The sequence below is a fragment of the Mus musculus genome, chromosome 11, assembly GCF_000001635.26.
Source record: "Mus musculus strain C57BL/6J chromosome 11, GRCm38.p6 C57BL/6J".
In the NCBI taxonomy this organism is placed as follows: domain Eukaryota; kingdom Metazoa; phylum Chordata; class Mammalia; order Rodentia; family Muridae; genus Mus; species Mus musculus.
In genome coordinates, this window is record NC_000077.6 from 65,987,423 (window position 1) to 66,014,642 (window position 27,220).

The following is a 27,220-nucleotide window of genomic DNA, read 5'->3' on the forward strand; positions in this document are numbered from 1 at the left end:
AGGCTGAGATACAGAACCCAAGGTGTTGTCACTTAGGCTCCTTGAGTTATGCAAAGGCAGACCAGGAGAACACCAGATTCAGCCTCCATTCTGGCATCTCTCCCCTTTCTAACTCTTCTTTGCATCCATTACACAAAGTAAGGTTGAAATAGAGTATCCACTTTCTGGAAGGCATTTTGTGACTCTAAGTTACTTATAGAAACTGACAATTGTATAATTTTTTAATGGAAATAGAGACATCCCTGTGGACTCATGGGGCACTGGCTCTAGGATGCTCTTGAGCTTCATAAACCGTGAAAGCTCAGGTATTTATGTAAAATACAGTAGTCTAAGCACATAGCCTACACAGATCCTTCTGTATACCTTCAACCATGTCTAAATAATCTATAACAGCTAATGAAGTTGATAAAGTCAATAGTTGTTATATAGTATACTATTAGTGGAACACTGATCAGGAAGAAAATAATATGTTGTGTAAAAATCCAAGTTTTCAGGGTATTTTCAACCCATAGTCAGTTGAATCTAGCTCTGTGGAATGCAAGATTAAAGACAGTTGACTGTGGTCAGTATTTTACCTTCTATGGGTGTGGAGAGGATTAAATAAGTTGATGAGTGTAAAGGCTAAGTGCTGTGCTTGGTAAATATTATACACTAAAGTGAAACCTTTTACAAGGGCCTCTCTTCAGGTCTCAAATTATCTTGTAGTCTCACCTTTTGCCTCCTCACTACCTGCCACTGTTCTTCCCACCCACTTCTAACCGTTTTGTCATTCTGTTAGTATCACCTTCTGCTTTTGTCTCTCTGTGCCTGTATTCATTTCCTTATTTCCTAGCTAGTAACTTCATCGAGCCTCTACTGAATTCAGGTAATAATATCTGCCTTGGGGTAGAGTTTCTACTGCTGTGGTAAAATACCATGATCAAAAACAACTCAGGCAGACATGAGTTTATTTTTCCTTGCTGAATGCTTGAGGGAATTAGGGAGGAACTCAAGGAGCAGGAACCAATAAGGAGGCCATAGAGGAATGTTTCTTGCAGGCTTGCTCCCCATGGCTTGTTCATCTTACTTTCTTATACAACCAAGGGATTGCACTACCTATGGTGAGCTGGACTTCCCATATCAATTATTAATCAAGAAAATGCCTCTCAGATTTGCCCACAGGCCAATTTTATGGAGGCATTTTCTTAATTAAATAGTCTCTTTTCCCATATACATTTAGGTTTGTGTCAGACTTGATAAAACCAACTAGAGAAACCATCTATTCCAAAGTATTGAGGTGAGGCATGAGTTTCAAGATATCTAGATGACAAGGCAAATGTCCCATCAAGACCCTAAGCAAGGCTACTTCTGATAAGGGGTGGTTTACCAGTTCTCTTTCAATGCTGCCACTGAAGAACAATATAAGCTGATTTTCATTTAGGAAATGTAGATAGTAATATCTAGGCTCCATCACACTACAGTGAGTTTAAGCATGGGGTTGTGATATAAGCAATGTCTCTCTCAACTACTGTTCAAAAATATAAGAGCTAATTGTGAGTAAGCACATACTTTGCCATGGTCTGGGAACCTCAGCACTTTACAGGGTAGTGGGGTTTTGCTTTCGATATTTTTGAGGTAAGATCTAATTGTGTTGTGTAGTCTGGCCTCCAACTAGCTGGGGCAGGTAGCTCTCAAGTGGGAGACCAGCCTAGACTATCTGAAACAGATTTGATCTGGAAATGAACCTGGACTTGTAGGGCTGAGGCTGTATCAGAAGATGAAAAAGGACTTTTAGGAATATTATAATACGTTTTCTATCTTGTGTGGCTTGGGAGACATTCTTTTTCATCATGAATACGACGAGTACCACAAGTGATGATTACTCTTCTTCTCCCCCCTCTTATTTTTATTTTCTCTTCTTTCCCCTTTCCTCTTTCTCTTAGGACTCCCTTTCATTATCTTTTCTCTTTCTTTCTTGTTGATCTTCTTTCACTTTCTTCTCCATTCACTTTCTACTCCACATTAGGAGTACACTAAATAATATAGCATTGTCTCGCCAGTGTTAAGCCTTGGAACAAAGAAACCAACTGAGGAATGTGTGCTTTTTACTGAGATATAGTATAGTTTCAAAATAAAACTTTGTTTTGTTGAAGTATTCCCCACAGATCCCATGACACTCTGTACCTACTTATGATCCCAACTCCATACACTTCTTGTCTTTGTTGAAAGAGGTTTGTCACTCACCTCTTTATTTGGTTAAGAATAGGAACCTATGAATCATCTTTAATATTTCATAGTATCTCATGAACTTACTTGGAAAATATTGGCAAAATCTCTGAGATTGAAGATGTAGTGAAATTTGATTGCTGTGGGCAGAAACGTGGTGGCAATTTTCTGATGGAAGGTGACAGCCAGGTTTATCAGAGGAGGGATGGATTTCTGCAGGGTGGTGGGAAAGTTTCCAAACTTCAGATGATGGGTCAAGATGGTGCTATAGATGGAAGAGAGGGCATCAGCTCCTGGGAAGCAGAGGGCAAACACGCTGAAGTGGCGCTGCAGGAGAAAACAAGGCATGAGGGAGAGGAGTGAGCTGATGTCTCTTTTCACCCAGTGAAGATCACTGCTCTAGGCTAGGGACAGTGATCAAAGATTCGCCATCAAAGTTTAGATTGAACATGAAGTGACTGGGAGGATAATGGCATTGAAGCTTTGATCAAAGATGGGGAAAGAATTTGAGTCCAAATCTGAGTTGACACTATGTGTCTGTATGCCCTTGGGAAGGTAATTCCATCAACCAGAAGTCTCTTCTATTAAGAATGAGGGAGTTGAGTTGTGCAAACTCTGCAAGCCCCTCTAGCTATAGATCCTTAAGATGCTGAAGTTTCTTTCTTATCTGAGAGATGCAAGTTGGTTTGCTACTTTAGTAGGCTAGCAGAGGGAAGGCCAGTTACCATTAGTAATCAAAGACCATCAGCCCAGACAGATAGCATTAGAACTCAGAGGTAACACCCATTCCTGCCTCCTTCTGTACCTGAAGCCTTGGGTTGATGGTAAAGCTGCCTGCAGTGGGGTTCATACAGGAGATGTATTGTACATTCATGATCTCCTTCAGAGACAGCTTGTTCCGATCATACCTGAAATAGAGGCCTCCAGTGAGCCACCTGTGGTGGTGTGCATCCATAACCCAGGTACTCAGAAGACAGGAAGCTGTGAGTATGAGGGCAGCCTGGGCTACAGAGTGGCATTGTCTCTAAACAAAACAAAACAAAACAAAACAAAACAAAACAAAACAAAACAAAACAAACTTACAGTGAGAGTTGCATGTGAGGGCAAAGGCAAGTAGCACTTCCTCAAGGTGAGGCAGGACAATTTCCATCATTCACAGGTTTGGCTGTGTCTTACCTACTTTCCTGTCACTGTGATAATACACCCACGATCAAGGACATTTATAAAAGAGAGTGTTTTACTTGGCTTATGGGCTCAGATGGTTAGAGTCCGTGATGGCAAAGAGAAGGGAAGGCTGAGAGTTCACATCTTAATCTACCACCTGAGGCAGTGAGTGTGCTGGAGAGTAGCATGTGTATTTTGAAACTGTAAAGCCCAACGTCAGTGACACATTTTCTCCAATGAGGCCACACCTCCTAATCCTTCCTCAAACAGTTCAACCAACTGGGGACTACACATCTAAACATACGAGCCTCTGGGGTTCATTCTCATTCAAAGCACCACAGGCGATTAAATAAAAAAGTTGAAATCGAGATTTACTGAGAGATTAAGAAGAAATAATAGCCCAAGACAAAATCACAAGAATTCCAATATCTACAGAAACAGTCCAGGAGGAGAGCACAGAGAAGAGGACTCACAGAAAAGAAGAAACTCAGGGGGATGTGGCTGCCCAGAAAGCAATGGTAGCCAGCACTCCTACATTAGAACTGCAGAGAAAAGAAAGACCTCTCTCCAATAGCGTCTCTTGGATCCCACAGAAATAGTTAATAGGTTTCTAGGAATAGTTCAGAAATTTGAGGGGTGGGAGAGTAATCAAAGAATGCATTGAGGAGCGAGTTGGAGACTAGGCAAAAAGCAAGAACAGAGAAGGAAATTTAGTTACACACAGAAGAGAGACTAGCCATAGGAAAATGACTTTTAACAAGCAAAACAAAGGTTTCCGTGACACGAGGGAGCCAACAAAGAGATGGGGACTGGCTAGTGCAGAGCTTACAGGAGCAGGAGTTGGTGGAACCATTACATGGGGGTGATGCTTTAGGCGAGATGTCATGGGAGGCTGGGGCACAGGGTTTGCAAGTCAGTGAGCAAGTTGTACAGAGCAAGGGTTGACTTGGCGTTAGTTTCCTCAGAGAAAGCCAAGTCATCAGCTTTGGTACGTTGGGAATTTGAGGAGAGAGAAGAGGGTCTGAAATAGATATTTCAGAGAAAGTACAAAGAGAAAGAGCAACAGGGTAGGGTTTCTGTGAAGTTTCTACTTTCCACTTAAAGTCCTTTCTGTCGCTCTATCTTTTTTATATTGATTAGTAGCTTATATCCTAGTGTGGAGACTGAGGGCAAGATGTTATGGCATTTGACAGAGATTTTAGGAAGGACTGAGAATCAACTCGAGTTGGCATCTTTACTATGACCCCTCTCTCATTTCTCTCTTGAACCCCACCCCATCTTTATAGAAGGAAGAAGGGGAGCCAGGAATGTTTTAGATCACCAACATTTCCTGTAGACTGTGTTCACTGTCTGCCATTAAAAACTAGGCTGTTTCAAGAGAAACTAAGACTCTGAATTGCTCTGAGGACATCAAACCCATGCAAGTCAGCTGGGAGTGTGCCTGTTATTATCAGAACATACCTATAGGAGGCCACAGTGGAGGTAAGTGGGAAGTTTAGCTCCGTGGTTAGAGGAAGTCTCAGAAAATGTAATTTTGGGATGTTTTCATTTTAAAACTGCGTGTCAAAACTTTATATTTGGTATGTTTCCATATATGTCTATAGCATATAGCCAATAAAATCCAAAATTCTCTTTCTAGTTTCTGTTCACTATTCTAATACACCCATCCCTCCCAGTTTCCATAGCACATGAAAATGAGTCCTGCAGAAAACTGTAGCTTCCTTTTTGGGTGAAATCTCAGTACCCCTCTGACCAGAAGGCCTGTCTGAGAGAGATCTCCAAGAAGCACAAAAGCCCCTGAGGAATGATGTTTACTCTGGGTTCCCTTTGTGGTATCAGAGTTAACAGAAGTTTATCATTGCAGCACCTACTGAGTTGAGCGTCCTGAAACCCTTCTGCTGGGGACACTTACCAGTGGCCATAGTCTAGGTGCTGCCTGATGACAGTGTGGGGCTGTACTGTGCCATAGGCATCCACCTCGGGCATATTCATGTCATCGATGAAATAGATGAGTTTCCTGTTGCCTGGAGGGCCATAATTCCTGCCAGCTTTCTTTTCTAGAGGTTTCTCCAAGACAGCTGAGGAGAGATCCAGTTAGTTAGGGAAGAAAGGCAGAACTTCAGAGGTGAATACTGGGGCAGTACAAGTATTCAGGACAAGATGAGGTGCCATCTCATGTATACACAAACAGTAGCGATTGTACTGGTAGGTCGGCCATTCTGTAGGACCAGGAGAGGAATCTGGAGTGACCAGGCAGCAATGGTGGCACCACCTGCCAGGCACTAAGCATTTTATAGTGTGTGTTGTTAGTGTTTATTACCTCATCTAATTCTGATAACATAGGATAATGAAACAAATCATATTTCACTTCGGAACGAGGAGTACAAAGGCACAGAAATGCTAAACAGCATTAATAAGGGAAAGCTAGGATGCAGAACAGAGAAGTTAAGCCACAAAGTCCATGTCCCTGCCATACTGTGGTTCCCCAGTTTTCGTTGTTTATAGGTTAGAAACTGAAGATGCATTCACAATCACCAGGCCAGGTCTTTAACCCCAAGAAATCCACACAAACCTGGACCCCCATAGACCTTTCCACTGTGCCCAAGACACAAAGGGGACTAATGGCCATGGCTCCTGTCCAGAGCTCAGCTGGGGGCCCCTTTTGACCCTGAAAGCTGCAGGAGGAATCACTGGATATTTTGCCAAAAATCTTTGCAGAATTTCCATCTCCTGGGGTTCACGGTGAGGGGGAGTGGAAAACAGCCTCAGAGAATGTCTGAGAGCATCCATCAGTGCCCTTGCCTGCCTTCAGTCCTATGGCCCCCTATTGGTGAAGAGCAGTGACTTTCAGAGAACTAAGTACAGGGCACTCTCCTGGATTCATCTCTTCCATTATCAAGCCAGAGGGAAGGAATCAGGCACACAGCTTCCAGCCTGATGGGACTTGTTGAAAACAAACTTAAGTAATAGGGTAGAGAGCTAGGATTTACTTTTTTTCTAGTAAAGCAATTAAATATTTATGGATCGCAAGAACCAACACTTCCTTATTACAGCTGGGAGCTCTAAGAACCATCTGATTTCTTCTCCTGAAGAACAAGTTTGTAAACAAGGAGAAAGTGTCAACAGACAAGGAAGGTGACAGATAGAAAGACAAGTTCCTTCAAGACGCTTGAATATTCTAATTTCCTGGGCCGAAGTTAATTTAAGTGTTTCAAATAGGAATTACATTTAAATTTAATTAGCATGCAATTAACATACACTATCAACCAATTAATCACCCAACACCTTCTCCCCCCCTGAAAGATATAACAACTATATATGAGATCTGTCAAAATGAAATATAATTAATGGGCTGCCAAGGACATGCTTTGAGGACAGTCCTGCTTAACAGGAAGTTTTTCCTTAGGAGTACTTATTTCTCCAACTTCCCCAGGCAATGGTATTTAAATCAGCCCCTAGAATTAAGCAGACCCTATAATTTGGGTTGATTAAGCTCTTTAGCCATCTCCAAGGCAGTGGAAGAGAAAAGCGCCCCAGCTAGCAAGAAATGGCCTTGGAGAGTGCTGGTTGTCTCAAATGGAATATGTGAAGTTCTCCTGAGGAAGACAGGGGGAGTGAGCCATGGTTCTCAGCCTTTCAAACTGCACTCTGCTTCTGCTCACATCTAAGAGGGAGGGACAGAGTGGTTCTGTATCCAGGTGGGCCTGAGGAGTGGGTGTGGCTAAAGTTGGAGGGAAGCTGTCAGATTCTGATATTGCAAGACAAGAGTGATGAGGCGAGTGAGCCTCTCTGAGCATTTCTGGTTGAGTTCTGACCTGTCACACACAGGTCTGAGCCATGCCCACCGCATTTATGCATTGTTGAACTTCTTGAGACATGCGTAGTATGGCACAGTTTAAGTCTTTGGCTTCAGGGAGCAGTGCTATCTTCTATGTGAAGACCATTTCAGTATTACTGTGGCTGCCATCTTTGTGCTCTGGCTGTCACACAGCAATTACACTACCACAGTCGGTCACCCTGATTTCTTCCTCTAATCTTCTATGCTTTCAGAACAACTGGGGAAGCCCTGTGAAGAGTGACCCAGATCATGCCAGTTCACTGCTTAAGATTTGCATGGCACCTCTCTTCGGGCTGAACAACCTCTTCACTCTCTGCTCCAGTTACCTGTTTCTGATATAATCACTGTTCGTTGCTCCAGAGCCTATCCTCTGGCTGTTTCCTATGCCTCATGTCTGTGTCTTCCAGATGCCAGCCTACTTTGCTTCCTCATTTATTTACCCAGATATGCCCCTTGCCCAGTAAGACTTTCTCGGTACTCTAATTAAGAGACCCTATCTGTGATGGTTTCTATATGCTTGGCCCAGGGAGTGGCACTATTTGGAGGTATGGTCTTGTTGGAGTAGGTGTGGCCTTACTGAAGTAGGTGTGCCACTGTGGGAGTGGGTTTTAGTACCATAGTCCTAGCTGCCTGGAAGCCAGTATTCTGTAAGCAGCCTTCAGAAGATGTAGAAGGCTCGCTTCTCCTGCACCATGCCTGCCTGGATGCCACCATGTTCCCAGTGTGATGATAATGGACTGAACCTCTGAACCTGCAAGCCAGCCCCAATGAAATGTTGTCCTTATAAGTCTTGCCTTGGTCATGGTATCTGTTCACAGCAGTAAAACCCTAAGACCTTATCTTTTCCCTACCTCTTTTTTTTTTTTTTAACACTCGTAACTATTTAGAAATTCCTACCCTCAGGAGCTTAGATTCTCCTATCTAAGAGCGGGTGAGATAACAAACACGAGGACAGAGATTATTTTGCTTTTTTCTAACACATTCTTTAGCACACAGAAGAATGCTTAGGAATTGTTTATTCAGTTGAGGGATGGATGAATATATTATAACAAGCCCTGAGAAACTGCAAATGCAATTGGAGTTAAAGGCACAGGAGTTAAGCAAGGCAGGGTATGCTACTTGTTGAAACCAGAATCTAGATCTTTAGCTATTGATCCCATTTATTTTTCCTCACTGGACATGGGAGTGACTTTTCTGATTACTCTAACAAACTACTTGATGGAAAAGTTTGAGAGTCTAGTCCATCATGGCAAAGGAGGCAGAAAGTAGTTGGTCCATTGCAAGCATTTTCAGGAAGCAGAGAGAGGTGAATTTAGTTTTCCTTTTTATTCAGGTCAAGACCCAAGCCTGAATAAAAAGCGCCTTTCATGTTGAGGGTGGGTTGTCCTACCTAAGTTAACAATTCTAGAAAATACCTCATAGATATGTCTAGATGTTTGTGGTTTTGGTAATTCTATATTTTGTCAATTTCACAATAAATATTAGCTATCACACTGAGTGAGTGAGTGAGACCTTGTGCCTTCATCCCCAGCCTCTCTGGGTTGTTCCTGACCATTCTGGTTCTCCAGTATCTAGATTCAAGAGTGATACATCCACGCATCCATATGGTATGCCAGAGACTTGCTGTGGTGAGCAGTTGACATGCACTGTGTTACTGATTATTCTTAGACCTCCACCCCACGAACTGTCATTACCTCTAAAAATTATTTCAGAAGAGAAGACTGAACTTTAGAAAAATCAAGAGGTTTTTACAAGATCAAATGACTACAAAGAGGCAAAGCAAGGGCTTTACCTCAAGTCTGCTCAGTTGCAGACTCTCAGGAAACCACAGCTGCCAACCAAGACTGTGCAGGCCTCTAATCTGCTTTCTGCCTTTAGAAATTCTCAGCTCATTGCCTGCTCCCTATCTTTTATAGATAGCATCAATAATTAATCATGGCGTTCCTTGCAATCGCATGATTTGTGTACTTGTGTTTGAACTATTTTCCTTTCAGATTATTTAAGTTTTTCATATGTTAAAACTTTTTGGTTGTATCTGTAAGGTCTTTTGATGTATTCTTTCAAGAAATAGCTTGGTTTGCATGACTATAAAAATCATACATATTCATTCTGGAAAGATTAGAATGCATAAAAATTCACAGTGATGAAAGTGACAATTGACCAAAATTTTTTCACCTAGCAGTTAGCAATTCCTTCAAAATTCTTGTGTCCTGTGCTTTATTCGAGATACTAGTTTTTATTAGATTTTTAAATCTCTACAAATCATAATCATTCTGAACATATTGCTTATATATATACATATATATCAGTTCTCATTTAATATATTATATAATTCTTATTATCAGGTTTTTTGGCAACAGAATCTCAGTATAAAATGCAGGTTTGCCTTAAACTAAAAAGCCTCCTGCCTCAACTTCTGGAGGGCTGGGATTGAAAATGTGAGCCATCATGTCTGGTTCCATGGCAAATTTCTCCATCTGATAATAAAGATTTGATTAAAGCATGATTTTAATGGTTGCGTGGCTGTGCTATGCTTCATAATTTATGGGATGACTTTTCTGTTGTCTGAAGGTGGGATTCACAGTTTCACTGTGCTTTCAGTCACCTAAAATTCCAAGCTGAATTCTTGCTCACTAGATGATGAATTGCAGAGGACCTAGCATTAATTTGTGTCATTTTCCCTTTAGGAAGATGTTGAGTAAAGAAAGCCATCTACCTATAGCAGTGTAAGCACAATACTCCTTTGAGCCAGATATTTGTGTAGACCTTTGAAGGTAACCAGTAACCTTAAGTTTTAATGGGCAGGTTACAGAGACTCATCTTACACTTTCAGACAACTGACTTCCTCTTTAATTAGTACAATTAAGCACTAAAGTATTTGTTAAACTAATAATTCAAATCTCAGTCAGACGACAAGGGAATACAGGGTTATCATGAGCACGAGGGTCAGCCAGTCAGCTCCTTCTGAGTCCATCGACCTTCACCAAGTGCTTTCCTCCCCCTTTTCTGTCGTGGTCAGTCTCTGGCTCTTTGCATTATTTTATTATTATTATTTTAAAAACTTATTCACATCTCATCTGAAGCAAAAATGACTACTCTAGTTTCTTTTTGGCTATGGTTAACAAGTGCCACCATGCCCAGTTGAGAGGGTTTGTATTTAAATAACATATAATTAGGTCTTGTTTTTTTTTTAATTTTTTAAATTCATTTTGACAATCTTCTTTTAACTGATATATTTAGAGCACTGACAATTAAAGTGATTATTGATATGGTTTAGAACTAAAAAAAATTAAAAACATATTCACATTTTCAAAAAGAATGAGAAGAGAGCAAATGGGGGAGACAGGGAAACAAATCTATGAAACCAAAGACCAAAAGGGACCACAAAGGGATTTGGAAAGAGAGATATTTGTCACAGTAATCTAAGATGACATAGTTATTATAACCCATGATACTTATCTCACATTTGCCTTTATGAACCACCTTTTTGAAAGCTCTCTGTTTAATTCCAGTAACCACAACTTCTTAGATTAGCAGGATAATCCCACCTCTTCTAAATGAAAACTTGTTTCAGGTGACAAATTCTTGAAGGTATAGGTCATAGTTATTCACAACGGAGATATCAGGCTATACAATGGTCTTCAACAGAGAAGATATTAAAATAAAGCTAAGATGAGCTTTCATCATAGTGACCTGCAACAGACCCCAAGGATAAACCACTTGTTTAGCAAAAGGAGGTAAAACTATACACCTGGTTTGTGAAGAGTCTGGTGGGCTGGAGATCAGAGACCTCAGCGATAGCTGTAGCCTTGCCAGCATGGCTGTGCATGGAAGGGAGAGCAGCTTCTTAAGGGATGAAGGGAGGTCCTGTTATAGTCAGTCAAAGAGGAAGATATGAGCACACTCCAGGCATTCTACTATGAAGATAAAGATGCATGCCTTACAGGGTATCACAATTGAAGGGTTATATAGTTTGATAAAATCAGGCGACTTTGCCATTAACTCTGACAAGAGACACATTTAAAACCCTAAGTCTTATGTGCTCATCTTATGAGAAAGAAAGTCACCATCAGAGCTGTGACTCTTTTAATGGCTCTTTTGATGCTTTCTAGCTGGGGTGACCATAGTGTGAAGAATGAGACACATGTACAAACCTATGATATTCTCGAGTGTTCTGCCCATCTACCTACCCAGCCATGAATCCATTCCACATCTATGCATGTATCCATCTATATTGGGTTGCCCCATAAAGCCCAGTATATAGCCTGTTTTGATTCACTTACTGCAGCTATGTTGCCCTCTTTGGAATGAAAATATAATGGATGAAGCAGAAGTCATTCAGTCATCTTGAATGATAAACCAAGGGAATAACAAATATTTAATACTGGTGTCATTAAACAATGGGTCTAGAGTTTGTAATTGTTTACTTTGTACTTGCTGGTGTGTATGTATTTTCTATGCTACCAACATTAGTTTTTCTGCTACTTACAACCAAAAGCATTACCAATAAAGTAATCCATTACAGGATGGGCTGGGGGATTAAGTAAACTAAAGAGGGAACAGATGGAGTTCTTAGCATAAGGCTGACCACATTAACATTGAATTTGTGCTGTCTATACATCTATGTGAGCTGCGGAAAGGCCTGAAGCACATTCCTCATTTGCATTTCAGTCACTTTGAAGAGGACTCAATGGAGAGTCCAGAACTGGATGCCTTGAGAGAGAAGAGAGGCAGGTACAGTCAGCAGCTGCCTTCTCTATACAAGAGCTTCTGATGTGGAGCAAAAAAGCATTTGCTGGACTAGAACAATGTGTGAGCTGCAAAATGTTCCTGAGATCCCTTGGGATTAGCCTGTGAGGTGGGGTTATTTCTTATTTCAAAGCAAAAACATCTCTTCCAAAAATATTAGCTTTTTTTTTTTAAAACAAGATGTATATTTTTGTTTGGCTTCTTTGTTAAGTAAGAAAAAATCGTTTATGCTCTTTTGATTCTGGCAGCTGTGGCTTATGAAGGATGGTATAATGTAGACTCTTAACTTTGACAGACATTTTTGTTAATATTATTATAATAATAGATTCCCCCTACTAAGCAGTTGTGTGTTAGGAGTCATCTGGAGTGATTTACAAATTTTATTCAAGAGTGAAAAAAATGAAGTATTGACATTGAATAACATGGATTATTCTAAAATGCAGCTGAGTGAGGAGACAAACATAAAAAGGAGCATATATGCTATTTTGGTCTATAAAATAATCGACGATACAAACTCATCAGCTCTGAAGGAAGATTGGTGGATGTCTGGCATAGGGCAGGGTGGAAAGAGAGACAGTAAAGGATTATCAAAGGACATGAGGGAGTCTAGAGGTGGGTGTGTTCAGCATTTCAATAATGACAATGATTTTATGGGTATTTCAAACCCTACCAAGGATTATACTTTTAATATGTAATTTATTATATTTGTTATAACTCAATATAAACCTTTCCCAAGATGAAAACTGTAAATTGGGAAAAATTCTTTACCAACTATACATTTGACAGAGGGTTACTATCCAGAATACACAAAGAACTCAGAAAATGAAACATCAAGAAAATGAACAACCTGATTTAAAAAATGAAACATGAAATTAAACATGGTTCTCAAAAGATGAAACACAAATGGTCGAAAAACAGTTTTTTAAATGTCCAACATCTTTAGTTATCAGAGAAACCAAATTAAAATTACTTTGGAATCTCATCTTACCCCAGTCAGAATGGACAAGGGAAAATGAAAACAAAACAAAACAAATAAACAATAATAAAAATCAATCCACAAATGATGATTAATGCTGACAAGGGTGAAGGGAAAGGGAATATTGAATCATTGCTGGCTGGGAGTACATGGTGGCACAGACACCAAAGAGATTAGAGTGAAGGTTCCCCGAAAACCTAGAAACAGAGCTTCATGGTCCAGATATACCATTCCTTGCACATGTACTTAAAGGAGTATATGCGTCCTTGCACATATACCCTAAGACAGAGGTACTTGCTCATCTGTGTTCCCTGCTGCTGTGTTCACAATAGGTAAGTCATAAGAATAGCCTAGATATCCAAGAACTGAGGAATGGGATGGGAAAATTGACACATTTATACAATGGAATATTATTCAGTTTTTAAGAACAAAGTTATGTAATTCTCAGGTAAATGGATGGAGCTAGAAATGCCCATTCTGATTGAGGTAACCCAACCCAGGAAGACAAACACTGCAGGTTTTTTCCTCTCTTGTAGATGATAACTTTGAACTTTCAGATATGTGTGTTTCATTTAAAATACTCATAAATGCCAAAAAATTAATAAGGGGTCAGTGTGTGTGGGGCATTTAGTTGTATAAAGAGTTAAGGGGTAATAATTTAATAGGGATTTGAGATGGCAGATGGGAGGGCAGGGTAGAAAAAGGAATATGGAGTGATAAATAACACTAAAGACCTTTCAAAAATATATGGAAACCAACTATAGTTGAGACTTCCTAGTATATGGAAATATACTTACATATAATAGATATAAATATGGATATATACTTATATGTAATAGATATAAATAGTTAAAATGGGGCTACCCTAAGAGGCCACAGTGCCCATAGTTGACACCACAGGCTAAGTAACAAAAAAATCTCTTTGGAGTTGTTGACCAGTGAGATCCACAGATTCCCCAAACATTAAAAGCAGTTGTGAATGCTATTACCTACCCTCTGAGACTTGGTGGTAAGACCCTACTGGTAATAACACCACACACTTGAGTCAGAGAGCATGAAGAGATCAAGCTGGTATTGATATGGAGGCTTTATACTACTTGCTCTAACTTCCATAGTTCTGGAAGCTTCCATGTGCAATACTGGAGAAGAAAGGTAATTACTAATCTTATCCATTTGTGAACCCTAAGAGCTACAGTAATAGCTGGCCCTATAAGACATGCTCACTCCTGTATGGATGATGTAGATACCATAGGAGTAACTAATCACTAATAGATTGGAATTAATTCTTCTCCACAAGATTAAACACATACGTGGCACTATTTTCAGGCCAGGAACCTATAGCTATATAGATCATAGGCCTTGGGTAGAATTTATTACTATTATTCTTCTAAATGAATATAATATTCTACTTACGCCCAATGACTTATTATTGTAGGTTAATGTACCTCTCCATCATCAGAGAAGTTTGTTCTTACAATAGATGGCAATCAACACAAAGATGCACAGCTGGTACAGGTACAGAGAGTAAGAGAATGTGGGATGCTTAGTGACAAATGGGACACCTGCATCACACTCTCTTCTCCCAAGACTCAGAGATCATGGTGTAAGATGGTATGGGAGCAATGTAGGAGCCTGAGACAGTGGTTGACTACAAGAATATAGAGTCTTATGACACAGCAAGGCACACATAAATTCACAGCAGTTCTGACAACATGGGCAAGTCTTGTGCAAGCTCCAGCTAGACCAAATCACAAGATGGAGAGAAGAGGCAGACAGAGCTCCATCCACAGTAGAGGAGCTATTGGCAATTGATAGTTACAGGGAGGGACAGAATCAGTTTTCTTTAAGATTGTGGTCCCTGATAAGCTGACCACGTTCCAATGGAAGGCCATACATCTAATATATGGGCAGCACAAATAATACTTGGGTTAAAATAGATAAAAGGAAGACACAAAGTTGGGTGGTCAGGAAAGGGGATAGATCTGAGAGGAGTTGAGTAGGATGCAAATATGACAAGAACACACTGTACATGATTCTTTCTCAAAGAACTAATAAAAATTTTAAAGAAATGTACACTGCTTTTCAGTAGGATGCTGGATAAAGAACTTTGATTTATCCCCACAATAGAAATCCATGCAGGAAGGGAAATAAAAGACATAGATCTGCATGTATCAAAACACTGATTAAAATAAAGTAAGCTGGGGCACGGAGTCGACAGACACCCCGAAGGTCCCCTAGAGGACTCTCCACTAGATCTTTGGACCACCGAGATTACCAGATGGCAAAAGGCGATTGTAAGAATCTTACTAACAGAAGCCCCTGGAGCTGAAGTACATGTTGTTATGAGCCACTTAATATGGGTGTTGGAGACTGAACTTGGGTCCTCTGCAAGAGTAGCACAGGCTCTTAACTCTGAGTCTCCTCTCCAGCCCCATATAATTTACACACACACACACACACACACACACACACACACACACACACACACACACACACATGTATGGATATATACACATATTTATTATATATTCATATATGAAATATAGTATATAATATATGGTAAATATACTATAAAAGAAATATTACATGTATATTTTTTAAATGTAGAGAGTGGTACACACACTGGCCTGTAGCCTGTATCTCCCTTTTTGTCTCTTGACAGTGTTGTGGAAATAATCCCAACTTTACGTTTGTGAAACTTTCTGTCTGTAATTCTGCAAATAACTCCATCATGTGAATAATTAGGTTACATCCATCTCTCCCACCATTGCAAGTTCATTGTAAATACCCATTGTTTTTGCCAATTTGCCACCTGTCTTGTGTAGCAAAGACGAGTACTTTAGTCTTCCTAATCCACAGTGCCTTCCATTCTAGCTGCAGCTGAAACACTGTCAGACTATGGGGTTTACACAGTGCCTGCACTAGTTCCCCTCTTTGTTGAGTGAGCCCAGGTACCTGTGTAGGGAATTCATAGGTGTCATTCAATGCTTCATTTCCCCTTGACACCCAGGTCTCCAGCTTTCCCCTTTCCAATTGTTGGCAGAACCATGCTCCCAGCACTTGGCTGCATGTTCAACAAGACCATTATTTAAAAAGAATAAACTCATATGTAACTATAATAAGAATAATGGAGTAAACCATAAAACTCACACCTTAATGAACTGGATGCCTTTAACCATCATCTTATGCCCTGGAGGTTCTTTCCTTTCTGAGAGGGTATGGAGCAGTGGGCAAGGTGGGGCATCTATTTCCCAATGACTCCATCTCCAACATTGTATTAGTATCTTGCAATGGGCTGTAGTGAGAGTATTCCCTTTATAGGTTTAAGCTTATCACACAAAAAAGTTAAAGTTAACAAGTCCCAAGCAAAATGATAATGACTTAGGTCAGACTATCACTCATTGTCAGATATACAAGCATCTTCTAAGTACCTACACTGTAGTTTTTCATGTCAGTGTTTGTATGTGTGCGTGCATGAGTGAATGTCTGCGTGTTTTATGTGTGTGTGTCTGTTTGTTATGTATGTGTGCATGTGTATGCTTGCATGTGTGTTTTTATGTTTGTGGGTGTTATGTATACATGTGCTTAGTGTGTGTGCATGCATGTATGCATGTGTGTCTGCTTGTAGGTATGCATATGCACGTGTGTGTTTCTGTTTGTTATGTATATGTGCATGTATGTGTCGATGTGTTTGTGTGTGTGTGCGCTATGTGTGCATGTATGTGTGTGGTATGTGTGCACGCGCACGCGCGCGTGTGGTGTGTGTGTGTGTGTGTGTGTGTGTGTGTGTGTGTAAATTATATGGGGCTGGAGAGGAGACTCAGAGTTAAGAGCCTGCAGCTACAATTGTTAGGACAGGGGTGAAGCTGTTCCTCCAGCCCCACTTCTACCTCTATTTTCCTGACGCATTATCTTGGATGGATCTTTGAAAGAAAGTGTGCTTGATTTTCTTTGTTTTCTGAGACTCTGTAGCTCAGACTACTCTGGAACTCATTTCATAGTCCACACTGGTGATGGACTTGGGCTGCCCTTCTTGTATCTGCCTCCAGGTATGGAGATTACAAACCTGTACTACCATTCAAAACTTAGAAATTTTTTTCTTTAATGTGTAGAGTATTTCTTCATAAATTGAGAACTTCTTATAAGAGAGGACCAATGAAAAGTGGTCAGCGTAAGGTGGAGGTCTGCACTGAGCCTACCTCCACTCAGAGCCAGTGAATGAACACCCAGGGTTAGCTCACCACTGACCTCAAGAAAATCCAGAAGATGGGATGCATAATGAGGTTCTTCTTGGTAAGACAGTAAGCAGCCAGCTTCCTAACCTGAGCTTCTGATCCTATCTACCACATTCAAGGGATGGATGAAGTCATATCTGTGGATGCTCCTAGCACTTGAGCCTACAAGCCCATGCAGACCTCCTTATGGTGCTGGGATGACTGCGAAGCCATAAGACTATTCTGATTGAATGTAATGGGTCATAGGGCACAGGGAGAAAGCTAGAAGGAGGAAGTGTTAAGGGATGCTGGGGACAAGGGACATAGGTGTGTGGGGCAAGGGAGGAAGCAGTGCTGTGGGAGATGGAGGTCCAGCCCTGAGAGCTCTGTTGGCCTTTTAGTGGCTCACACTCCAGGCCCTGGGGCTGCTTACCTTGCAGCATTGCTGACGTAGTATAGTAGTTGAAGGGCACATTTTTCACCATGTATTCCTCAGGGTTAAGGCTGGACAGCTTTGCTCCCACCAGCACAGACTTGCCTGAGCCTGCAGGGCCAACCAGCATAACCGGCCGCCTCCATTGCATGAGCCGCTCCATGAAGTAGCACACCCGGATGGTCTCACTTGTGTGTACCAAACAAGCCTGGAACAGAATGTGATAGGCATGTCACACAACATTATGTTCTGGGACACTCAAGAAGAGGAGATTCTGTCATAGGGAAGCCTGCCTAATAAGGATTTGTCTGAGTATCTTTCCTAACATCTACTATGTGTCCACCTTGTAAACCCACTGTTATTGCACCATGGAGTTCAGTAAAGAGTGTTCTCTGACTCTCTAAGGCATCTCCAAAGGGACAACAGTATCATCTGGCCTTACTATCTTCTGTCCTCCGTCCCTAATGATACTCACTGGGTTCTCTATTTGCTTCCTTTCCTACAGGGGACCTTGTGACTTCATTGCACGTATGAGTTGAAAAAAGAATACAACTGGGGACCAACTGGTTTATACAAGGTCAAGCACTCGATACCAACAGGGGTCGCTGCTGAGCACCCTCATGGGCACCATGCCATTGGTTGGCCATTCCCACTTACCTGCAAAGGCATCTCTGGGTCAAATTCAAACTGGGGGATGAGCTTGGCCCAGGGCTCAAATTTCTTGGTCTCTGGGTCTATGTAGTAGTCAAAGACAGTTCCTTGGGAAGGAAACTTGACTGTTTTAAACTCAGTCAGCCACCATTTGCTGAACTCTGCCCGGTAGTCTACAAGCTGCAAAAACAAAGCAGGTCAAGGTACAGGTGTGATAGAGCCCAAGGGGTCTATGTAGGTAGCTCTGGTACTGATAGATGTTGGGGTAGGGGCACAAAGAGTTCTTGTCTATGTATATCTTTAGGATAGAGCAGTTGCCTGGAATGACAGAGCTCCTGGAGCATCAAGCCTGTCCAGGACCAGAAGGCAGGGGATACCCTAAGGCAGAGGTTGCCCTCTGGCAGTTGCTAAGGTTTGTATGTGTCCTAGCACTTATATGCTAGAGAGTTGATGTCTCAAGTCATGTGTAACGGGGTTTCATGGAAAGGAGAATTGAGGTGAGATAAAGCCACATGGGAGGGCCTTCATGGTAGCTTTCAAAGAAGAGAGACTTAAGCTAGCAATTTGCTTTGTCATCCATGGAATGCCCTCTGCCCTATTGTGATACATAAAGAAAGCAGGTGCAGTGCCAGACTCCCAGAATTCTGGCCTCCAAACCAAGAGCTAAACTTATATTCTTTAGAAATAACCTAGCATTTGGTACAAAGAAAATGAAGTAAGAGGACCACATAGAAGTACTTGGGTTGACAATGTGGTTACAACATTGGCACTGGAATGCATCACAGCTCCCCAAGAGCAGAAAGCATTGAAAGGGGGAAGGCATAAGAACACAGAGGGGGTAAGGAACTCCCTTGACAATTGGAAGAACAAGTGTAAACCATTACCTCCTGAAGAAAGAAACTACTTCCAACCTTCCGAGACATCTAGACCTGTGCAATTTCATGACCTAAATTAAGGCTGACAGCAAAAACACAGAGCAATTGAGCAAGAAGAGCCACAGAGGCTAGTTACATTCTTCTGGGTCTCACTTTTGTTCTGTTAAGATGAAGGCTTTAGAAAAGAGCCTTAGAAGAGCTTCCTCCAAGACTTAATAGCATAGGAGAGGAGATAAAGCAGCAGAGGAGATAAAGCATATTGGTCTTTCTGACAGAAATAATAGGCTGTGTGTTACAATTTCAATGCCTTAATATAAAGCACAAACCCCTTAGAGGTAGAGTTGAACATCCATGCACTCCATTGTGTCCAAGTTAAAACCTAGCAACTATCCAGCATGCTGCAAATACCCAGGCATAGGAAATATCAAAGAAAAGATAGACTGACCATTGTTGGAGACACCCAGGGAGGATGGGGCAGAGACAGCATTCTAAGTCTAAATGAGTGATAGGGTTGGTGTGGAGGAATGAATCTGAATCCTGATGGTAGTGGGGTACTTCTCATTTACTGTCTTCTAAGTAATAGAATTCCTTTGTTTCAAAATGAGGATGGAGGCTGAACTGGTGGCACATGTGAGTCCAGTGATCCAGAAGGGGAGGCAGGTAGATCAAGAGTTTAGGGCCAGCCTGGTCTATAGAGTGGAACCCTGTCTCAAAACAATAAGAACCTAACGGCCAAGCAAAATAGAAAAACTAAACCAAAAATAAGAAATGAGAATGGAGACCAGCACGAGGTCACCTTGGGCGCGGAGTCATCAGACACCCCCAAGGTCCCTAGAGGAGTCACCAAGCGATCTTAGGACCTCTGGTGAGTGGAACACAACTTCTGCCAAGAGGCAGGTTCAAAAGCCAGATATCTGGGCACCTTCCCTGCAAGAAGAGAGCTTGCCTGCAGAGAGTGCTCTGACCACTGAAACTCAGGAGAGAGCTAGTCTCCCAGGTCTGCTGATAGAGGCTAACATAATCACTGGAGGAACAAGCTCTAACCAGAGACAACTATAACAACTAATTCCAGAGAATACCAGATGGTGAAAGGCAAATGTAAGAATCTTACTAACAGAAACAAAGACCACTCACCATCATCAGAATACAACACTCCCACCTCACACAGTCCTGGGCACCCCAACACACCCAAAAATCTAGACCTGGATTTAAAAGCATATCTCATGATGATGGTAGAGGACATCAGGAAGGACTTTAATAACTCACTTAAAGAAATACAGGAGAACACTGCTAAAGAGTTACAAGTCCTTAAAGAAAAACATGAAAACACAACCAAACAGGTAGAAGTCCTTAAAGAAAAATAGGAAAACACATCCAAACAGGTGATGGAAATGAACAAAATCATACTAGACCTAAAAAGGGAAGTAGACACAATAAAGAAAACCCAAAGTGAGGCAACGCTGGAGATAGAAACCCTAGGAAAGAAATCTGGAACCATAGATGCCAGCATCAGCAACAGAATACAAGAGATGGAAGAGAGAATCTCAGGTGCAGAAGATTCCATAGAGAACATGGACACAACAATCAAAGAATATGCAAAATGCAAAAAGATCCTGACTCAAAACATCCAGGAAATCCAGGACACCATAAGAAGACCAAACCTGCATATAATAGCAGTAGATGAGAATGAAGATTTTCAACTGAAAGGGCCAGCAAACATCTTCAACAAAATAATAGAAGAAAACTTCCCAAACCTAGAGAAAGAGATGCCCATGAACATACAAGAAGCCTACAGAACTCCAAATAGACTGGACCAGAAAAGAAATTCCTCCTGACACATAATAATCAGAACAACAAACACACTAAATAAAGATATAATATTAAAAGCAGTAAGAGAAAAAGGTCAAGTAACATATAAAGGCAGGCCTATCAGAATTACATCAGACTTTTCACCAGAAAATATGAAAGCCAGAAGATCCTGGAAAGATGTTATACAGATACTAAGAGAACACAAATGCCAGCCCAAGCTACTATACCCAGCTAAACTCTCAATTATCATAGATGGAGAAACAAAGTATTCCACGACAAAACCAGATTCACACATTATCTTTCCATGAATCCAGCCCTTCAAAGTATAACAACAGAAAAAAAATCCAATACAAGGACAGAAACCATGCCCTAGAAAAAGCAAGAAAGTAATCTTTCAAAAAACCAAAAGGAAGACAGCCACAAGAACAGAATGCCAACTCTAACAACAAAAGTAATAGGAAGCAACAATTACTTTTCCTTAATATCTATTAATATCAATGGACTCAATTCCCCAATAAAAAGACATAGACTAACAGATTGGATACACAAACAGGACCCAACATTTTGCTGCTTAAAGGAAACACATCTCAGGGAAAAAGACAGACACTACCTCAGAATGAAGGGCTGGAAAACAATTTTCCAAGCAAATGGTCTGAAGAAACAAGCTGGAGTAGCCATTCTAATATAGAATAAAATCAACTTCCAACCCAAAGTTATCAAAAAAGACAAGGAGGGACAATTCATACTCATCAAAGGTAAAATCCTCCAAGAGGAACTCTTAATTCTCAATATCTATGCTCCAAATGCAAGGGCAGCCACATTCATTAAAGAAACTTTAGTAAAGCTCAAAACACACATTGCACCTCACACAATAATAGTGGGAGACTTCAACACACCACTTTCATCAATGGACAAATCATGGAAAAAGAAACTAAACAGGGACACAGTGAAACTAACAGAAGTTATGAAACAAATGGATTTAACAGATATCTACAGAACATTTTATCCTAAAACAAAAGGATATACCTTCTTCACAGTACCACATGGTACCTTCTCCAAAATTGACCATATAATTGGTGACAAAACAGGCCTCAACAGATACAAAGATATTGAAATTGTCCCATGCATCCTATCAGATCACCATGGACTAAGGTTGATCTTCAATAACAACATAAATAATAGAAAGCCAACATTCAGGTGGAAACTGAACAACACTCTTCTCAATGATACCTTGGTCAAGGAAGGAATAAAGAAAGAAATTAAAGACTTTTAAGAGTTTAAAGAAAATGAAGCCACAACATACCCAAACTTATGGGACACAATGAAAGCATTTCTAAGAGGGAAACTCATAGCTCTGAATGCCTACAAAAAGAAACTAGAGAGAGCACACACTAGCATCTTGACAACACACCTAAAAGCTCTAGAACAAAAGGAAGCAAATTCACCCAAGATGAGTAGTTGGCAGGAAACGATTAAACTCAGGGGCAAAATCAATCAAGTGGAAACAAGAAGTATTCAAAGACACAACCAAATTAGGAGCTGGTTCTTTGAGAAAATCAACAAGATAGATAAACCCTTAGCCAGACTCACTAGAGGGCACAAGGACAGCATCCTAATTAACAAAATCAGAAATGAAAAGGGAGACATAACAACAGATCCTGAAGAAATCACAAACACCATCAGATCCTTCTACAAAAGGCTATACTCAACAAAACTGGAAAACCTGGATGAAATGGACAAATTTCTAGACATATACCAGGTACCAAAGTTAAATCAGGATCAAGTTAATGATCTAAACAGTCCCATATCCCCTAAAGAAATAGAAGCAGTCATTAATAGTCTCCCAACCAAAAAAAAAAAAAAAAAAAAAAAAAGCCTAGGACCAGATGGGTTTAGTGCAAAGTTCTATCAGACCTTCAAAGAAGATCTAATTCCAGTTCTACACAAACTATTCCACAAAATAGAAGCAGAAGGTACTCTACCCAATTCATTCTATGAAGCCACAATTACTCTGATACCTAAACCACAGAAAGACCCAACAAAGATAGAGAACTTCAGACAAATTTCCCTTATGAATATCGATGCAAAAATACTCAATAAAATTCTCGCTAAGCGAATCCAAGAACACATCAAAACAATCATCTATTCTGACCAAGTAGGTTTCATTCCAGGTATGCAGGGATGGTTTAATATATGGAAATCCATCAACGTAATACACTATATAAACAAACTCAAAGACAAAAACCACATGATCATTTTGTTAGACTTGGAGAAAGCATTTGACAAAATCCAACACCCATTCATGATAAAAGTCTTGGAAAGATCAGGAATTCGAGGCCCATACCTAAACATGATAAAAGCAATCTACAGCAAACCAGGAGCCAACATCAAAGTAAATGGTGAGAAGCTAGAAGCAATCCCACTAAAATCAGGGACTAGACAAGGCTGCCCACTTTCTCCATACCTATTCAACATAATAATTGATGTCCTAGCCAGAGCAATTTGACAACAAAAGGAGATCAAGGGGATACAAATGGGAAAAGAAGAAGTCAAAATATCACTTTTTGCAGATGATATGATAGTATATATAAGTGACCCAAAAAATTCCACTAGAGAACTCCTAAACCTGATAAACAGCTTCAGTGATATAAAATTAACTCAAACAAGTCAATGGCCTTTCTCTACACAAAGAATAAACAGGCTGAGAAAGAAATTATTCAACATAGTAATTGAAGTCCTTGCCAGAGCAATTAGACAACAAAAGGAGATCAAGGGGATACAAATTGGAAGAAGTCAAAATATCACTTTTTGCAGATGATATGATAGTATATATAAGTGAGCCTAAAAATTCCACTAGAGAACTCCTAAACCTGATAAACAGCTTCAGTGAAGTAGCTGGATATAAAATTAACTCAAACAAGTCAATGGCCTTTCTCTACACATAGAATATACAGGCTGATAAAGAAATTAGGAAACACCTTTCTCAATAGTCACAAATAATATAAAATACCTTGGCATGACTCTAACTAAAGAAGTGAATGATCTGTATGATAAGATCTTCAAGTCTCTGAAGAAAGAAATTAAAGAAGATCTCAAAAGATGGAAAGATCTCCAATGCTCATGGATTGGCAGGATCAACATTGTAAAAATGGCTATCTTGCCAAAAGCAATCTACAGATTCAATGCAATCCCCATCAAAATTCCAACTCAATTCTTCAACGAATTAGAAAGAGCAATCTGTAAATTCATCTGGAATAACAAAAAACCTAGGATAGTAAAAACTCTTCTCAACAATAAAAGAACCTCTGGTGGAATCATCATGCCTGACCTAAAGTTGTACTACAGAGCAATTGTGATAAAAACTGCATGGTACTGGTATAGTGACAGACAAGTAGACCAATGGAATAGAATTGAAGACCCAGAAATGAACCCACACACCTATGGTCACTTGGTCTTTGACAAGGGAGCTAAAACCATCCAGTGGAAAAAAGACAGCATTTTCAACAAATGGTGCTGGCACAACTGGTGGTTATCATGTAGAAGAATTCGAATTGATCCATTCCTATCTCCTTGTACTAAGGTCAAATCTAAGTGGATTAAGGAACTCCACATAAAACCAGAGACAGTGAAATTTATAGAGGATAAAGTGGGGAAAAGCCTCGAAGATATGGGCATAGGGGAAAAATTCCTGAATAGAACAGCAATGGCTTGTGCCATAAGATCGAGAATTGACAAATGGGACCTCATGAAACTGCAAAGCTTTTGTAAGACAAAAGACACCATCAATAATACAAAAAGTCCACCAACAGATTGGGAAAGTATCTTTACCTATCCTAAATCAGGTAGGGGACTAATATCCAATATATATAAAGAACTCAAGAAGGTGGACTCCAGAAAATCAAATAACCCCATTAAAAAATGGGGCTCAGAGCTAAACAAAGAATTCTCACCTGTGGAATACTGAATGGCTGAGAAGCACCTGAAAAAATGTTCAGCATCCTTAATCATCAGGGAAATGCAAATCTAAACAACCGTGAGATTCCCTCTCATAACAATCAGAATGGCTAAGATCAACAATTCAGGTGACAGCAGATGCTGGCGAGGATTTGGAGAAAGAGAAACATTCCTCCATTTTTGTACAACCACTCTGGAAATCAGTCTGGCGGTTCCTCAGAAAATTGGACATAGTACTACCGGAGGATCCAGCAATACCTCTCCTGGGCATATATCCAGAAGGTCTTCTAACTGGTAAGAAAGATACATGCTTCACTATGTTCATAGCAGCCGTATTTATAATAGCCAGAAGCTGGAAAGATCCCAAATGCCCCTCAACAGAGGAATGGATACAGAAAATGTGGTACATTTACACAATGGAGTACTACTCAGGTATTTAAAAAATGAACATATGAAATTCCTAGGCAAATTGATGGACCTGGAGGGCATCATCCTGAGTGAGGTAACCCAATCAAAACAGAACTCACATGATATGTACTTACTGATAAGTGGATATCAGCCCAGAAACTTAGAATACCCAAGATATAAGATACAATCTACAAAATACATGAAACTCAAAAAGAATGAAGACCAAAATGTAGACACTTTGCCCCTTCTTAGAATGGGGAACAAAACACCTATGGAAGGAGTTACAGAGACAAACTTTGGAGCTGAGACCAAAGGATGGACCATCTAGAGACTGCCATACCCGGGGATCCATCCCATAATCAGCCTCCAAATGCTGACACCATTGCACTCACTAGCAAGATTTTGCTGAAAGGACCCAGATACAGTTGTCTCTTGTGAGACTATCCCGGGTCCTAGCAAACACGTAAGTGGATGCTCACAGTCAGCTATTGGACGGATCACAGGGCCCTCAATGGAGGAGCTAGAGAAAGTACCCAAGGAGCTAAAGGGATCTGCAACCTTATTGGTGGAATAACAATATGAACTAACCAGTACCCCCCTGGAGCTCGTGTCTCTAGCTGCATATGTATCAGAGGATGGCCTAGTCGGCCATCATTGGAAAGAGAGGCCCATTGGTCTTGCAAACTTTATATGCTTCAGTACAAGGGAATGCTAGGGCCAAGAAGTGGGAGTGCCTCAATTCATCCTTGATCTATCTGCTTAGTTCTTGACCAGGCTGGGCTAAGAGCTCTAATTCTTCTTCCTGCCAACCCCATAATCTTGCACTTACTCTAAGCTTCCACTCTAGAGAGTAGGGGAGTGCGGGTGGGGTGGGGACTTTTGGGATATCATTGGAAATGTAAATAAGGAAAATACCTAATAAAAAATTTTTAAATAATATAAAAAAAACCAAATGAGAATGGAAAGAGGCTAAAGATATGAATAGATGTATGTGTAGTTCTGATTCTGATTTCAATTCAGATTAAGGGGATGCTGCTGTTTGCTAACCATAATCCCAGAAAAAAATCCCATTCGAACTCATGGATGAAGTGTTGGAGACACTTTTGGTTAAAAGGGAGATCTCAAGGTGAGGCTGCTTCTGGAAAGCATCCTTTCTGCATCCTGCCTCAATTCATCCTTGATCTATCTGGGTAGTTCTTGACCAGGCTGGGCTAAGAGCTCTAATTCTTCTTCCTGCCAACCCCATAGTCTGGCACTTACTCTAAGCTTCCACTCTAGAGACAGGGTGACCACAGCTGACGGAGCCATTTGGCTCCCTCAGCTCTGTGTGTGTGTGTGGGGGGGGGGTTATTGTAGGAACGCATTTTTATAAAATCTAGTCTCTCATGTGCTTCATGTTCTGCTATAGTCATGCTCTTTACACTACATAACAGTAGCACACATTACTAGCATCCCATTTATAGGGTTTGGGGTATGATTTCACCACATTCAGTCATCAAAATGCTCTGAATTGTCCTGGCTAGTTAGAATGATCCTTGTTTTGTATATATAAATAAGCTCTCACTCCCAGTCTTGTGCTCTCTCTACAATGTCCCTGTGGGAGATCACTTTCTGTGATTATTGCAAAGTATTCACCAGTAATGTGTTGCTATTTTGCTTTTTAAATTGAACCTTCCACACAGGCATAGGCTCCATTTTTGTTTGGTGTGTGGTCTTACTGACAGCTAGTTAATTGAGGCACCATTAGTAGTGCTGATGCAAATATCTGGCCAAATTCCTATTTTCTAATTTATATCACTCTTTGGTATTTGGCTTTAATGTAGGTTATGTGGGATTCCAGGCACTCCCTGGTGCTAAAAGCTTTCTACTGTGTCTCTCTCTGTGGGCCAGCATGGCTGGTCATAGTTCCAAGAGTTTAAAACACCTGGGAGAGTGCTTTCTTCC

At 40.6% G+C, this 27,220-nt stretch overlaps 1 protein-coding gene across 11 annotated transcripts in view; it reads right to left on the reverse strand.

Moving 5' to 3' along the window:
• The window catches only part of Dnah9 (dynein, axonemal, heavy chain 9), a 337,258-nt gene that overhangs the window by 156,099 nt on the left and 153,939 nt on the right, over positions 1 to 27,220 (reverse strand). For 10 of the 11 annotated variants that reach the window (XR_003949434.1, XM_006533213.4, XM_017314522.2 and 7 more), the window contains 5 exons: positions 18,237 to 18,410; positions 17,580 to 17,787; positions 5,282 to 5,447; positions 3,011 to 3,113; positions 2,293 to 2,532 (listed from right to left, as the gene is read on the reverse strand). Coding sequence is in view for 10 of the 11 variants with exons in the window: in XM_006533213.4 (XP_006533276.1) it covers positions 2,293 to 2,532; positions 3,011 to 3,113; positions 5,282 to 5,447; positions 17,580 to 17,787; positions 18,237 to 18,410 (891 nt within the window). In the remaining variant the exon portion in view is untranslated. Of the gene's footprint in view, positions 1 to 2,292; positions 2,533 to 3,010; positions 3,114 to 5,281; positions 5,448 to 17,579; positions 17,788 to 18,236; positions 18,411 to 27,220 lie in introns of those variants that run through there. The other variant, XM_006533218.4, reaches the window with a different exon arrangement.